The sequence below is a fragment of the Megascapheus bottae genome, chromosome 17, assembly GCF_031878675.1.
Source record: "Megascapheus bottae isolate mThoBot1 chromosome 17, mThoBot2.hap1, whole genome shotgun sequence".
Taxonomy (NCBI): Eukaryota; Metazoa; Chordata; class Mammalia; order Rodentia; family Geomyidae; genus Megascapheus; species Megascapheus bottae.
Window position 1 is genome coordinate 16,988,723 of NC_143525.1, and position 16,290 is coordinate 17,005,012.

At 39.2% G+C, this 16,290-nt stretch overlaps 1 protein-coding gene across 3 annotated transcripts in view; it reads right to left on the minus strand.

Annotated features, from left to right (window-relative positions):
* Positions 1-16,290, minus strand: part of Tlk2 (tousled like kinase 2) — a 107,294-nt gene that overhangs the window by 41,973 nt on the left and 49,031 nt on the right. For all 3 annotated transcript variants that reach the window (XM_090349984.1, XM_090349983.1, XM_090349985.1), the window contains 2 exons: positions 7,176-7,271; positions 5,735-5,827 (listed from right to left, as the gene is read on the minus strand). In XM_090349984.1, the coding sequence (XP_090206110.1) occupies positions 5,735-5,827; positions 7,176-7,271 (189 nt within the window). The remainder of the gene's footprint in view (positions 1-5,734; positions 5,828-7,175; positions 7,272-16,290) is intronic.

The window sequence follows — 16,290 nt, forward strand, 5'->3', positions numbered from 1 at the left end:
TAGAAATATGAAAATCCCTACTGTCTATCCTCTAGATCAGAAACAAAAGTTCTACCAGTCATGGTAGCAATTGCCTATAATTTCAATACTTAGGAATCTAGTAGAGGCTACATAGCAAAATACTTTCTCAAATAAACAACAAAGAAAACAAAAAATGATCAATTAGGAAAACAAACAAACAAACATGGCAGCTGCCCGCCTGGGTCTTTCTTCTTGACCACTATATTCACTCCCTTATAGTACAACTCTACGTCCAAATAGAGAAAACAACCTTCAGAAGATAATGGTGGGGAGGGGGTGGATGGCAGGTAGAGCTCTCTGATAGAACTTTGGCTGAGCATGTACAATGACCTGAGAGGTGGAAGAAGAGCGAAAAGGGAAAGAAAAGGAGAGAAAAGGGGAAAAAGGGATGAAGGGGGGAGCACATAAGAAAGTAAGGAAGAAGGGGGTGGGAGTTTGGCCTAGTGGTAAGAGTGCTTGCCTAGCATGCACGAAGACCAGGGTTTGATTCCTCAGCACTCCACATACATAGAAATAGCCAGAAGTGGTGCCATGGCTCAAGTGGTAGAGTGCTAGCCTTGAGAAAGCCCAAGGACAACGCTCAGGCCCTGAGCTCAAGCCACAGGACTGGCAAAAAAAAAAAAAAAGGAAGGAAGGAAGAAAAAGAAAAAGACAATGAAATACAAGAGGGTGAGTGATGAGTAAAGGCAGAATACCATTCTAGAAATAAAAGTAAACATTTCTTAAAGCCCAAGAAGTAAAATAACTACCAAGTTAGGGTTTAAGATTTTCACATAAACCACTTTTCTCAGTCTCTCCATCTTCATGCTTCCTTAAGCTGGTGATCAAACCCAGAGCCTCATGTGTGTTAAAACAAGAACTCTACCACTAAGCTCTCCTCCCAGTAACATTATCTTCACAGTCTTAGGAGAGTCAGGCAATAAAGAAGGGGTCCAGTAAAGCTACTTTGGATGAAGTGCTATCAAATACTGAAATTTAGCTAAGATTTTTTTCCCTCAGTCCTGGGGCTTGAACTCAAGACCTGGGCACTGTCCTGAGCTTTAAACAAAGCTCAAGCCTAACACTCTACTACTTAAGCCACAGTGCCACTTCTGGCTTTTCCTGTTTATGTAGTACTGAGGAACAGAACCCAGGGCAAGCACTCTACCACTAAGCGACATTTCTAGCTCCAGGATTTTAATAGTTAATTAATTAATTAATTTTTTTTGGGGGGGGGGACAGTCATGGGCCTTGAACTCAGGGCCTGGGCACTGTCCTTGGGCTTTCCCAAGGGTAGAGCGCTACCACTGGAGCCACAGCACCATTTCCAGCTTTTTTCTATATATGTGATACCGAGGAATTGAACCCAGGTCTTCATGCATTCTAGGCAAGCAGTCTACCACTAGGCCAAACTCACGGCTAAGTAATTAATTTTGTAGGCCATGGAGCTTGAACGCTGGGCCTGGGCGCTGTCCCTAAGCACTTCAGGCCAAGGCTAGCACAACACCCCTTGAGTCACAGTGCTACTTCTGGTTTTCCGGTGGCTAAATGGAGATAAGAGTCTCAGGGACTTTTGTACCCAAGCTGACAGTACCACGATGTTCAGATCTCAACCTCCTGAGTAACGGATTACAGACATGAGCCACTGGCACTGGGCTCAGGATTTCATTTTTAAGCTAGGATTTTTTTTTAACACACAGGTAGTATTAGACGACGATTCAAGAAGAACTTAGAGCAATAAAAACTTGAATAAGGGGCTGGGAGTTTGGGCTAGTGATAGAGTGCTTGCCTAGCATGTAGGAAGACCCAATTCGATTCCTCGGTACCACATACATAGAAAAAAAGCCAGAAGTGGTGCTGAGGCTTAAGTGGTAGAGCTCAGCCTTGAGAAAGTCCAAGGACAGTGCTCAGGCCCTGAGCTCAAGCCCAGGACTGCCCCCCCCCAAAAAAAAAACCTAGAATAAGACCAACTCCAAATAAGTTTATATGGTAACAATGAAGATGCATTCAGAACAGTAACTGAGTCAACAGATGGCTCTTCACGTTCAGACGAAATAATAAAAACAAGCCTTATGAAAGTTTTTCCAAATAAAGGCACATCTACTGAAACACGAAGAAAATGTCACCTACATAAGTCAAATGAAAATTTGAAAATACTGTTTGGTGTACTACTAAAAAATGCAAAAGTTATACTTGGTAAACAAGCGCTTGGCTGGTGTTATAAGTCAGTAGTGAAGTGTGAGGCCTTGAGTTCAAACCCCAGCATCAACAAAACATAAAATATAACCCAAAAAAAACTATTAAAAACATACAGGGTAACAGGCAGGAGTTTGGCCTAGTGGTAGAGTGCTTGCCTCGCATGCATGAAGCCCTGGGTTCCATTCCTTGGTACCACATATGCAGAAAAGTGGTTCTGTGGCTCAAGTGGCAAAATGCTAGCCTTGAACTGAAGAGATCAAGGACAGCACCCAGGCCCAGAGTTCAAGCCTCACTACAGACAAAAAAAACCCCAAAAAACAGTGAGATTTTTGTTAAGTATGTTAGATAACAGGGGAGAAGTAGATAACAACAAAAAGTAAAAATCATAACTAAAATTCAAACAAGTGACAGACAGGAGAAAATGCATGGTAAACAATAATTAACAGGATTCAAAAGAAAAGGTTAATCATATTAAATGAAACAAAATGTTGGAAATACAAGAAATGAGGTAAGATAGAAAACAAGTATTAGGGGAAAAGGCAATCATTAGTCATACTTTTCACACATTTTTGGAATAAAAAAAGAGACCCATATATATGTATATTCTTGCAAAAAAGCTTCTTCTGGCCATGGACTTCTCTGAACACTGAATACTAGAGAAATTAAAGAGGTGTGTGTGTGTGTGTGTGTGTGTGTGTGTGTGCGCGTGTGTGCATGTGCATATGATTTAGGAAACAAAGAAAACTACAACAGATTATAACACAAAAATCTTACTGATTCTGCTGTGTTTTATATCAGAGAAGAAAGCAAACAATTCTCAGATCAGAAAGAGCATAGAAATTTTAACCTGATGTAACCTTAAAAAATGTTTACTTAAAAATGTAATCCAGGGGCCGGGAGTTTGGCCTAGTGGTTAAAGTGCTTGCTAGCATGCATGAAGACCCGGGTTCAATTCTTTGGTACCACATACATAGAAAAAAGCCGGAAGTGGTGCTGAGGCTCAAGTGGTAGAGCTCTAGCCTTGAGAAAGTCCAAGGACAGTGCTCAGGCCCTGAGCTCAAGCCCAGGACTGGCAAAAAAAAAAAAAAAAAAAAAATGTAATCCAGTCAATCAAAAGATGAAACAAAATGATAAAAAGTACAAAATATATTGCTAACAGCTGGGCGCAGTGGAAGGCTGAGACCTGAGGATCAAGGTTCAAAGCCAGCCAGGGCACAAAAGGACCTGAGACTCTTATCTCCAATTAACCTCTAGAAAACAGGGAAGTGGGGCTTGGCTCAAGGGTAGGATGTAGCCTTGAGCTGAAGAGCTCAGGGACAGCACCCAGGCTGAGTTCAAGCCCTACAACCCACCAAAAAACAAACAAATAAACAAATATAAATATAGCTAATGACCATGAACAGATTTCTAAGCATCTGAACTTAAAGGTATCTATAAATATAAGAACTTGAATGAAATAATACCATTAATAATATAAACATAAAAGATGCACTAGGCAAAGATGAGTCTTCTGGCTTGGGCTAACTTCCAAGTAAAAGGACACTATTTTATGCATGCTGCCAATGGTTCATGCTTGTCCCCTTAGCTGGTCAGGATGCTGAGATCTGAGGACCACGGTGTAAAGGCAGCCCCACAGAGCAAAACAAGTCTATGCGACTCTCCAATCAACTACCAAAAAGCCAGAAGAAGCAGAGCTGTGGCTCAAGTAATAAAGCACTCACTAGTCTTACGTGGAAAAAGCTAAGTGACAGCACTCAGGCCCTGAGTTCAAGCCCAAATACCAGCATACACAAAAAAAGATATTTAAAAAATTTTAAATATATTACACATTTGATTATGAGAATGCAAAAGTTTTGGAGGGCAGATAAACATAAAAAGTAGCTTTTGTTACTTGTTGTTACTAAACATCCTTTTATTCAAACAAAATCATACTCAGAAGCTCAAGATCGCTCAAGTGGTAAGACTGCTACCTAGTATGCATGAGTTCATCAAAAACACAAATAAAGATATTGGGAGCCAGTTTGTGATAGCATACACCTACAAGGCCAACATTAAGGACATTAAGTTTGAGGCCAGCATAGGGTATAGAATGTCTCATGGGGAAAAAATAATATATATGTACGAATATAAATGAATTATATATATTGTATCTTTAAATTCCTAATTCAGCATTGTAAAGTGTCTTGAAAGCTTGTGAAGTTTTAAATGGATAGACTACCAAAGACACAAAATCATTGAAATGGACAGATAAAATGTAAACAAATGCAGCAATGGTGTTCACTAGACACCATGCTGACTTGACACTATACAACTTATGAGTGGGGATGAGAGGGAAAATCTGAAAGATATGGAAGGAAAACGTGACATTGTCCCAATAGAAATGTACACATTACCTGATGTATGTAACTAAGACCTTTTGTTCGTCACCTTTATAATAACAATAAAAAAGTTTAGCGGGGCACTGTGGCCCACGCCTGTAATCCTACTACTCAGAAGGCTGACATCTGAGGATCATAGTTCAAAGCCAGCCTGGGCACAAAAGTCCATGAGACTCTTATCTCCAATTAACCACCAGAAAACCGGAAGTGGCACTGTGCCTCAAATGGTAGAGTGCTAGCTTTGAGCTGAAGAGCTCAGGGACAGCACCTAGGCTCAGAGTCCAAGCCCCACAACCAAAATCAAAACATACAAAAATGTAAAATGGGCTGAAAGATCTGTTTAAAAGTCACTAAGATTTAAGAATACAAGGGAGGGGCCGGGAGTTTGGCCTAGTGGTAGAGTGCTTGCCTAGCATGCACGAAGACCCGGGTTTGATTCCTCGGTACCACATACATAGAAAAAAGCCAGAAATGGTGCTGAGGCTCAAGTGGTAGAGCTCTAGCCTTGAGAAAGTCCAAGGACAGTGCTCAGGCCCTGAGCTCACGCCCACGACTGGCAAAAAAAAAAAGAATACAAGGGTGTGAAGGAAATGGCGCTGTGGCTCAAGGGGTAGAGTGGTAGTGCCTAGGCTCAGAGTTCAAGTGTCATGACCTTAAAAAAAAAAGGGGGGGAGGAGGCGGGTAAATGCAGCTCAGTAGTAATGTGCTTGCAGAGCATATGTAGGACCCAGGGGGTCAACCCTAGCATTGCAAGAAAACAAAAAGAACATATAAATGGGAGTTACAGGCATGGCTCACTGAAAGTGCCTGCCAATAAGCATAAAGCATCATATATCAAGCTTAAGTCCCTATCTCCTACTAAAATAAATAAATAAATAAATCCCCTAAATAATAATTCTTAACTAGTTTACATTTAATCCCACAATTCTAGATGAAATAAAACACTACAGGTCTATTTAGTACAAATTCAAATATCAAAATACTGCAATATTAGGTTTTCAACCCAAAGACATTATTTACCATGAACATATAATTGCAGTTCTTACTCGTTTCCCTCAAACTAAAGAATACCCAAGTATTTATATCCATAATATACACATTATACAAATACACATAATAGATGCTTGTTTTAAGATGCCTTTTACTTTGATACTTACTCTTAATAAATCATCTATTCTTCCCTCTTTCTTCTCTAAGTCAGAATTCTTACTGTTTTCTAGTGCAGATATTTTTTCTATTGTGAGGTCAGACTAAAGAAAATGGAAAAACAAATTTAGAATTAGTAACAAAATATTACATGTTCATATGTCATTACTTTTCTAAAGAAATAAAATATTTTCTATCACCAACAGCCTAAAATAGCTGAAGAAATTAAGTATGCTTTACTCACCCTGTTCTTCTAACCTTAGCTATGGGTTCCTTCCATCTCACTATACATGCACCTCCAAAACATGTTAGTTCTGGGAGCAAATACAAATTCTCAAACTATTATGTATTGAACCACACAAAAATGTAATATTCTAGAAATAAAACTGAATATAAAGTGATTGTATGAAGACATGACCCAAATTGCAAAGGAACAAAAATGCCACCTAGTGGAAACAGATAAATCAAAAGGAAAGAAAAGTTTTCTCCATGTTCAACCAAGTCTATTCTCCAAACAAAATTTTAAAAATTTGCTTTGGGTGTTTGTATAGTTGTTGAGACTTGAAGAGATTCTAGTTCCTTTCCCTTCTCAAAACCCCCATCACTTTTTTTGTTTTTTGGATAGGCTTTCTCTTAGAGCCTAGGATGGCCTCAAATTTGGGATTCATCTCTCTCAGCCTCCTGTGTTAGGAATTACAGGCTCGATTGCCAGAAATAACCTTTATTAGCTTGCTCCCTCTCCCCCTCCCAAGACCCCCACCCTCCAGTAGACAGGGTCTCACTGTGTAGCTGGGGTTGTCCTAGAAACTTGCTATGTAACCCAGGCTGCCCTTAAATATGCAATCCTTCTGCCTCAGGCTCTAGAGTGCCAAACTACAGGCATGCATCACATCATATATAACTTAAATGTTCACAACAGTCCTTAAATTTAGGAAGGAAATTATGTTAGTGTAGCACATGTTAAGGAAGTTTAACTTGGTTTTGACAAATAAGCAAGTATATGCAAGAAATAAATACCTTTCATAAAGCAGGAAGTACATTTATTAAAAGCCTACTGTAAACATTGACCAGACTAATATTTTGTAAATACTAAGATAATTAGAAACTACATTTTTAGTTGATCTCTACTAAAGAAAATTGAGGACCAGGAAAATTAAGTGAAATGGCAGAGACAGAATTTGAACCCAAGCCCTAAGGCTTTCAAAGCATGTGTTCTTTTCTCAATATTATGCTGCACCACTTGTCCTATAATACCCTAGAAAGATAAAAGAAAGCCTCAAATAGTTAAAAGTACCTCCCAAAGACCTTTACTACTTATATGAAAGTTCAGAATATAACACACAAATAAGGAAGTACAGCCAATGGAGCAAAGGGAAGACTAAGAAAAATCAGTTTTTCTACGATCAAATTTATGCCTGAGTAGATCTCCACTGTTCATTGATTAAAACCTACCTGGGTCTGTCTATGCTGGATGGAGATCTGTTTTTGTGAGCTGCAGGAATGCTCTGTGTTGCCAGATCCTGTAGAAGAAGGACTGTTTTGCTGAGCCTATAATAAAGGTACATCACCAATCACAGGAAGGTTTTGAATTTTTCTCCATAAACATTTGTAAGAATGAAAATAATTACCTCTGTAAAACAAATTCATTCTGATAAAAGTCAAAAGTTATGGCTAAGATGAAAGTAAAACATGTCAAAGAGTTAAGAGCCAGATATGGTGGTTTAGACCATGTTTCTTTCTTTTTTTTTTTTTTTTTTTGCCAGTCCTGGGGCTTGAACTCAGGGCCTGGGCACTGTCCTTGGATACTTTTTGCTCAAGGCCAGTGCTCAGCCAGCACTTCCAGCTTTTTCTGAGTATGTGGTGCCAAGGAATCGAACCCAGGGCTTCATGCATGCTAGACGAGCACTCTACCACTAGGCTATGTTCCTGGCCCATAGCCCATGTTTCTACAGCTAGGCTTTAAAGCCTATATCCAAATTTTTTCAAATATATAAATTAGAGAAAATGGACAGCTACTCTTGTAATAATTTGTTTTAGCACTTTTTGTCAGAAAAAATGGAGCATCTCAGACCCAAGAGATACAAACCAAAAGGATTATGAACTAATATGCAGAATAATCTCCTACATATACCCATATTAGCCATGAACACACTGATCTAAAACTTCAAGTTAAAAACTGCAATAGAGCACGAGGCCTTGAATTCAGTACTTAGAACTCTAAGTACTTTGGAATACGACAGATCTCCAATATTGCCACTCACCGACTTGGCATTCTGAGGTATATCATATCATTTCTTTTACTTTTTAAGTTTTCTTTTGGAGCAGTACAAACCAAACTTACATGTTGTCAGCCACCCTACCACTGAGCTGAGACTGGCTGGCTGATTTATTTATTACTTTTGCAGTACTGTGGAATGAACTCAGAGCTTCTAAGCATTTTACTTCTTTCATTTTTTCATCAAAGTCTTGGGTTTTTTCTAGTCTCAGACCAAAATCCTTCTACCACTGCTATTTCAACAGAAAGTAGTATTTTCAAATATGTGAATTTTAGGGAATTAAGGTATGGCTTAATGGTACAACATGTGGTCAGCATATGGGAGCCCCTAGGTTTGATCTTCATACTTCAAAAAAACAAAATATTAGCTACTAAGGAGGCTGAAATGTGAGGATCACAGTTCAAAGCTAGCCTAAGCAGTTAAGTATGTAGGACATACATACATACATACATACATGTGTATGCATGCATGTGTGTATAATATCATGATCAGATTGATGGAGAATATCAAATTCTAAAATTTATAGTTTAAATTATCTTAAGAAGGAGAACAGGCCTGGGCAACTCACGCCTGTTATCCTATCTACTCAGGAGGCTGAGATCTAAGGATCGTGGTTCAAAGCCAGCAATAGGTACTAAAGACTCTTATCTCCAATTGACCTCTAGAAAACAAGAAGTGGCCTTGTGGCTCAAGGAGTACAGCAGTAGCCTTGAGCTGAGGAGCTCAGGGATAGTGCCCAGTCCAGAGTTCAAGACCTACAACTGAACAAAAAAAAAAAAAAAGAGGAAGGAGGAAGACAGGAGGAAGACAGGAGGAGGAGGAGGAAAACAGGCCTGGAACTAGTGGCTCATGCCTATAATTCTAGCTACTCAGGAGGCTGAGATTTGATATTATCCTAATACAAAAAAAATGCCTATCCATCAGAATAAAGCCCTATATTGCAACAACTGTAGAGAAGCTTAGAGCTTTCAAAACATAAAAAGTCAACTACCACCATTATTATGGGAAAATGATTTGAAAAACACAACTAAGCTACCAAAAAAATTCATACTAACAATATATACCAATCAGCTAGTCCTTTATTCAACTAAAAAATACATTTTCAAGAAAGCTAACAGTAAGAAACAGATCAAAACAAGACCACAGAGACAACAGACAACTGAATATAAACAACTTTAAGAATTACATTACTGGGGCCGGGAGTTTGGCCTAGTGGTTAAAGCGCTTGCCTAGCATGCACTAAGACCCGGGTTCGATTCCTTGGTACCACATACATAGACAAAAGCCGGAAGTGGTGCTGAGGCTCAAGTGGTAGAGCTCTAGCCTTGAGAAAGTCCAAGGACAGGGCTCAGGCCCTGAGCTCAAGCCCAGGACTGGCAAAAAAAAAAAAAAAAAGAATTACATTACTGTAGAGCACTTACTTGCCTAGTACCCACAAGGCCCAGCTCCCAGCATTGAAAATAGTAATACTCAAAAACATAACAAGAAAAGATAATGTATTTGAGACTCAGAGAAGTTAGAGTAGCTACTTAGCAGTATAAGACATTTAAACCCTAGTACCACAAGACAGATGGAGGAAAAAAACGTTCAAAGATCAAAGAATACTTAAAACCGAAATACTGTTGAGAGGAATTAAAGAAGTCTACATAAATGTTAAATTAACTTTTGTTCATGGGCTATGTAATGTTAAAAAGGCAATAGTCTGGAAATGGATCTACAGACTCAACATAATCACTATCAACATACTAACTGGGAATTGGCAATAGGGTTGTGCACTTATAATCTCAACACTTGCAAAATGGAGGCAAGGATCACTAGCTCAGGACCAGCCTAGGCTGGTATGACTTAGTATGACTGTCCCACAAAACTGAGCCAACCTAAAACATGTATTTAAAAACTAAGTGACTTGAAAACCTGACCTTAGGGCCAGGGTGTAGCTCAGTGACAGAATAGGCACAGGATATCTTGAGTTCAAAGGTTAAGCTGGCCTCAAATTTCCCCCTTAACACGAAAAAGGAGAGGAAGAAAAGAGAAAAGAGGGTAAGAGGGAACTCTAAAAATATATGGAAATGCAAGAGATCCTAAACAGTCAATAAATCTCAAAAACAAACAAACGTGGGGTTGGGAGTGTAGCCTAGTGGCAGCCTGCTCACCCAGACGCATGAAGCCCTGAGTTCCATTCCTGCATACCAAATACTCAGAAAAACCCAGAAGTGGTACTGTGGTTGGAGTGGTAGGGTGCTGACCTTGAGCAAAGGCAGAGTGATAGCCTTGAGCAAAAAGTGTTCAAGGACAGTGCCCAGGCCCTGAGAGTTCAAGCCCCAGGTCTGGCCAAAAGAAAAAAGTCAGAAGACTCAAATTTCTTGACTTTGAAACTTAACTAAAGAGCTATAGCAATTAAAACAGAGTGGTATTACCTAAGGCTTGGCCCATGGAGCAGTACGGTTGAATTGAGTTCAGAAGTAAACCCTTTACGTTTTGAGTCAACATGGTCTTTTCTGTCTTTTTCTTTTTGCCAGTCCTAGGGCTTGAACTCAAGGCCTGAGCACTGTCCTTGGGTTTTCTCAAAGCAAAAAACAGTGTATGTGGTACCAAAATTGAACCCAGGCCTTCATGCGTGCTAGGCAAGCAATCTACCACTAGGCCACACTCCCGGCCCAACATCATCTTATTTTGCCATTTACTTCCTCCTCTTTCCCTCTTCCTGACCTCACCTCTCCCACTGCTTCTTTCTTCAGCCCTGGAGACTGATTCAAGTCTTTGGCCATGCTAGCCTGGTACTTCACTAGTAAGCTACACTGAATAAAAAAAATTCCTTCCTTACAACACATGTACAATTAAACACAAAGCAGATCAAATTCAATTATATAATGTAAAAGTATAAAAGAGAAGGAAATATAGGAGTACGTTTTCATACCTTTATGTCAGATAGAACCTTCTTAGGAGTGACAAGAAATACAAGCAACAAAAGTAAAAAAGTTATTTGGATTGCTTTCAAAATTAACTTTTTTTTTTGCCAGTCCTGGGCTTGAGCTCAGGGCTGGAGCACTGTCCTCAAGGCCAGAGCTCTACCACTTGAGCCTCAGCACCACTTCCAGCTTTTTTCTATGTATATGGTACTGAGGAATTGAACCTGGGTCTTTGTGCATGCTAGGCAAGCACTCTACCACTAAGCCAAAATCCCGGCCCTCAAAATTAACTTTTTAAATATCAGGGCTGGAATACAGCTCAGTGGTATATCACATGCTTACATGTATGAAGTGTTGGGCTCAATCTTCCCATCCAAGGGGAGGAAGGGAGAAGGGAGAACAGCAGGAAAGTAGAGAGGATATGGCAAAGCACTTGCCTACCAAGTGTAAGCCTCTGGGTTCAATCCCAGAGGCTTTTTACTGGAAAAAAAAAGTCTGTGAGTTGGTATTTGTCACCACTTGATGAAATTAATAGTAAGCCAACAACTCTCTAGTTTGAGATTTAAATTTTTACTTAAAACATTAAAATTGGGGCTGGGAATTTGGACTAGTGGTAGAGTGCTTGCCTAGCATACATGAAGACCTGGGTTCAATTAATTCCTCAGTACCACATACATAGAAAAAAGCCAGAAGTGGTGCTGAGGCTCACGTGGTAGAGCTCTAGCCTTGAGAAAGTCCAAGGACAGGGTTTAGGCCCTGAGCTCAAGCCTAGGACTGGAAAAAAAAAATAAATTAAATCAAAAATTAAAATCGATGGGCCGGGAGTTTGGCCTAGTGGTTAAAGTGCCTGCCTAGCATGCATGAAGACCCGGGTTCAATTCCTCGGTACCACATACATAGAAAAAAAAAAAAAAAGCCGGAAGTGGTGCTGAGTCTCAAGTGGTAGAGCTCTAGCCTTGAGAAAGTCCAAGGACAGTGCTCAGGCCCTGAGCTCAAGCCAAGGACTGGCAAAAAAAAAAATAAAAAATAATAAAAATAAAATAAAATCGAGGGCCAGGAGTGCTAGCCTAGCATGCACAAAAACATAGGGTTTGATTCCTCAGTACCACATACACAGAAAAAACAGAAGTGGTGCTGTGGCTCAAGTAGTAGAGCGCTAGTCTTGAGAAAGCCCAAGGGACAGTGAGTGCTTCAGGCCCTGAGTTCAAGCCCCTGGACTTGCAAATAAAATAAAATTGATAGTAAAAAGTGAAAAAAAAACTATTTCTGACAACTCACCTGTTTAGCTATAACAATGATTTAAGGTAAGAGCCTATTAAACTTTCAGGTTTATCAGGGAAGATTTAAAATAATCGCCTATTCCAGGACTATGTTACAAATGATGAAATTGAAGCTCAAAGATATGTAAAATTTTGCTTAAGACATTACCTCTAAAAGGCTGTATTGGTTATGATTTAATTTTAGGTATAAAGGCAGAATTATGATTAGCTATTCTATCTTTGAATAACCAGCCTAAATAACATGGTGTTGTATCTAAATCTACCTTACAAAACAATACTGCTTCTTCAATGATTCCTAAAATACACTTAAGTCTCCATTTTTCTCTCTAAAACAGAAATAGTATTCAACTCAGGCTGTTCTGGGTATTAAATGGATAGAAAAAGTGAAGCACCTAAAACAGGACCTGGTCATAGTAAAAACATAGCCAATGTGTTTTCTTTCCTTTCTCTCTGTTCTCCAATGATAAGTTGGACAGACTAACTGCATTAAAGAAGCAGAAACATCTGTGGCTACTGTGGCTCTACTCAAGAGCTAGTAAGTACTTGTGATGGTGGTTATGCTAATACTTGGTTTCAAAGCTATATGGGGTATGTCATAAAGAGTCACTATTAGTCTCTAGCTCTCAACAGTAATTTTATTCTCTATTCTGTTATAACAAGACATTTCTTAAGTGTAGTCATCTCTAAAGCCCTGATATACATAGCTTTTTATCCAATACACTTCTCGGCTTTAGACAAACTTTTGGAACAAACTCTCGTCTCCTAAGGAAGAAAGAAGAAAGGAGGGAAAGTAGGTAAAAGAAGGGGGAACAGAGGGAGAAGGAGTAGGGAAGGGAAAAGGAGGAATAGGGAAGAGTGAGAGAAAGGGAAGGGGGAGGGAAGGAAAGGGAGAAAGATGGAGGGAGAAGAAGAGCCATGAGATCAAGGACCAAAGTACTCTAGAATTTGAAGTCCTCATAATGATGGTAGCTGCAATGGATTGTATGAAACTAAGCAATTAAATATTGTTTAATCATGGGAGAAAAAGAGAAATCAAAATTGGCAATCAAAAGGAAAATAAGTGAAAGCCAAGAATCTATGGCTCAAGCCCTATCTACTCAGGAGGCTAAGAGCTGAGGTCTATAGTTCACAGCCCAAGCAGGAAACGCAATGAAACTCATATGGCTCAAGTAGTAGAAGGATAGCCTTAAGGGAAAATAATAATAATAATATCAGTGATAGCATACAGGCCATAAGTTCAAATCCCAGGACCCCCTCCACACACAAATTTGAAAAAAGAAAAAAACTTAAGACATTTTAGCTTGATTTTCCAGTAAAACTATGTGAGCACACCCTAAGAAGCAGGAGATGATGAAAGTTCCATTTTACATTATGAAACAAGCTAAAGAGTAGGATGTTAATTTGGGTATCTAAGGAAATGTCAGTATTTTTATAGCAAATGCCAATTTGGATGAAGCCAAGAATTCTGAAATGTATTTTTGAATTACACTTCAGTATAAATAAAAGCAAACTACATATTCTTCTTTTCTAAAGTCAAGCTTTTGGCCAGGTACCAGTGATTCACACCTGTAATCCTAGCTACTCTAGAGACTGAGATCTGAAGATCGTGGTCTGAAGCTAGCCCAGACATGAAAGTCCATGAAACTCTTACCTCCAAATAACTACCGAAAAAGCTAGAAGTGGTACAGCACTAGCCTTGAGCAAAAGAAACTCAGTGACAGTGCCCTGATAAAGAGTTAAAGCCTTAGGACCAACATGAAAAAGATAAATTTAAAAAATCAAATACTGAGCTGAAGAGCTCAGGAACAGCGCCCCAAGCCCAAAGTTAAAGCCCTATGATGGAAAAAAAAAAAAATCAAGTACTGGGATGGCAGTTATAGTTCCATGTTAGAGCACTTGTTTCAGTGCATACAAAGCTCTCAGTTGGATCCCTAGTGGAGAAAAGTCACGATTTTAACAAGACCTATAAAATTTTTAAAGATACAGCTTTCAAGGAAATAATAGACTTGGTACTTAAAAAGAAAATCCAGTAGACTTTAATAAAGTCTTTTATTTCATGAAAACTAATTCAGTGACTGGGTCTGTTTTCTTCTCAATGAATTCAATAAAATCATTTGGCTTTGTAATATTCAACAATAAAACTATCATAACATTATAAATATTAATTTTTCAAATCTCAGAATAATTTACAAACCAGAAAACTCAATTATACTTAAACTAACAAATGTCACTCACAATGTAACAAAGGGAAGACTGAATGCAAGAGACACTGAATGAATCTTATGAATATATTCAATTTATCTTTCCTAATGAATAAACAGACATTGTTTATAAAGTTAAATAAATAGGAAACAGTATAAGAAGGTAACATTATAATCACTAGAAAATCTAAAATATAAATTGCCAACAGTGGCTATCTCTCTGAGGAGTTCAAAGGAGGGAATTTGTCTCTATTGCTTTAATTTCTTATACGTTAAGTAAATGTACTATTTTTACAACATAGAAATTATATGCTTATGGCCAGGGGCGTGGTGGCCCACATCTAGCTACTCAGGAGGCTGAGATCTGAGGATCAAGATTCAAAGCCAGTCCGGGCACAAAAGGACCTGAGTCTCTTATCTCCAATTAACCTCTAGAAATCGGGAAGTGGGGCTTGGCTCAAGGATAGGGTAGTAGCCTTGAGCTGAAGAGCTCAGGACAGTATCCAGGACAAGTTCAAGCCCCACGACCCACAAGAAAAAAAAATTATATGCTTATGAATTAAAAACAAACTTTCTATGCTAAAACATAAAATTATGTAATCAATATAAATGTTTAAAAGATCAAAGCTGTGCTGAAGGAGTGACTCAAATTAGTGGAAGAGAGTGAGCTCTGGTAGTTCACACCTATAATCCTAGCTACTTAAGAAGTACCAGATCTTTGCTCAGCATGGTGGCTCACATCTATAATCCTAGTTACTCAGGAGGTTGAGATCTGAGGATCTTGGTTCAAAGATAGCCCAAGCCAGCCCACACACTAAAAGAGGTGAGACTCTCATCTCCAACTAATCACTAGAAAATAGGAAGTGGGACTATGGCTCAGGGGCAGGGCAGTAGCCTTGAGCTGAAGAGCTTGGGGACAGTGCCAAGGCCCCGACTTCTAGCACTATAACTCTTTCCCCCTCTCCCCCCCCAAAAAGGTATCAGACCTGAAGATCCAAGTTCAAAGCCAGCCCAGCCCAGTACTGTAGGCTCACACCTGTAATCCTAGCTACTCAGGAGGCTGAGATCTGAGGATCAAGGTTCAAAGCAAGCCTAGACACCAAAGTCTATGAGAAGTCCATGAAACTCTTATCTCCAATTAATCACCATAAAAAAAAAAAATGGAAGTGGAACTATGGCTCAAGTGGTAGAGTGCTAGCCTTGAACTCTTGAGCTGAAGAGCTAAGGGACAAGCATCCAAGCCCAGAGTTCAAGCCCTACAAACAACAATAACAACAAAGGCAGCCCAGGTAAGAAAGTCCTAAGACTTATCTCTAATCAGAAGTGGAACTGTGTCTCAAGATGGTAGAGTACTAGACATGAGCAAAAAAGCTCAAGGACAGCATCCACAACGGAGGGGGGAAAAAAGGGCCTGACCACTGCCCTTGGGCTTTCTCAAGGCTAGCACGCTACACACCACTTCTGGCTTTTTCTATGAATATGGTACCAAACAATTGTGCAAGCATTCTACCACTGGGCCTAACTCCCAGCCATAACCTACTTTTTAATCAATATAAATTTGCAGATATTTGGGGACGGGAGTTTGGCCTAGTGGTAGGGTGCTTGCCTAGCAAACATGAAGACCCAGGTTCGATTCCTCAGTACCACATACATAGAAAAAAAAGCTGGAAATGGAGCTGTGACTCAAGTGGTAGAGCTCTATCCTTGAGAAAGCCCAAGAAGCCCAAGGACAGTATTCAGGCCCTGAGCTCAAGCCTAGGACTGGCAAAATAAATAAATAAATAAATAAATAAATAAATAAATAAATAAATAAAAATTTACAGATCTTTCATTGTCAATGTACAATATTCACCTCTTTTGTCAGTTATATAGCTTTCTACTATTCAGCTATAATTTCTATT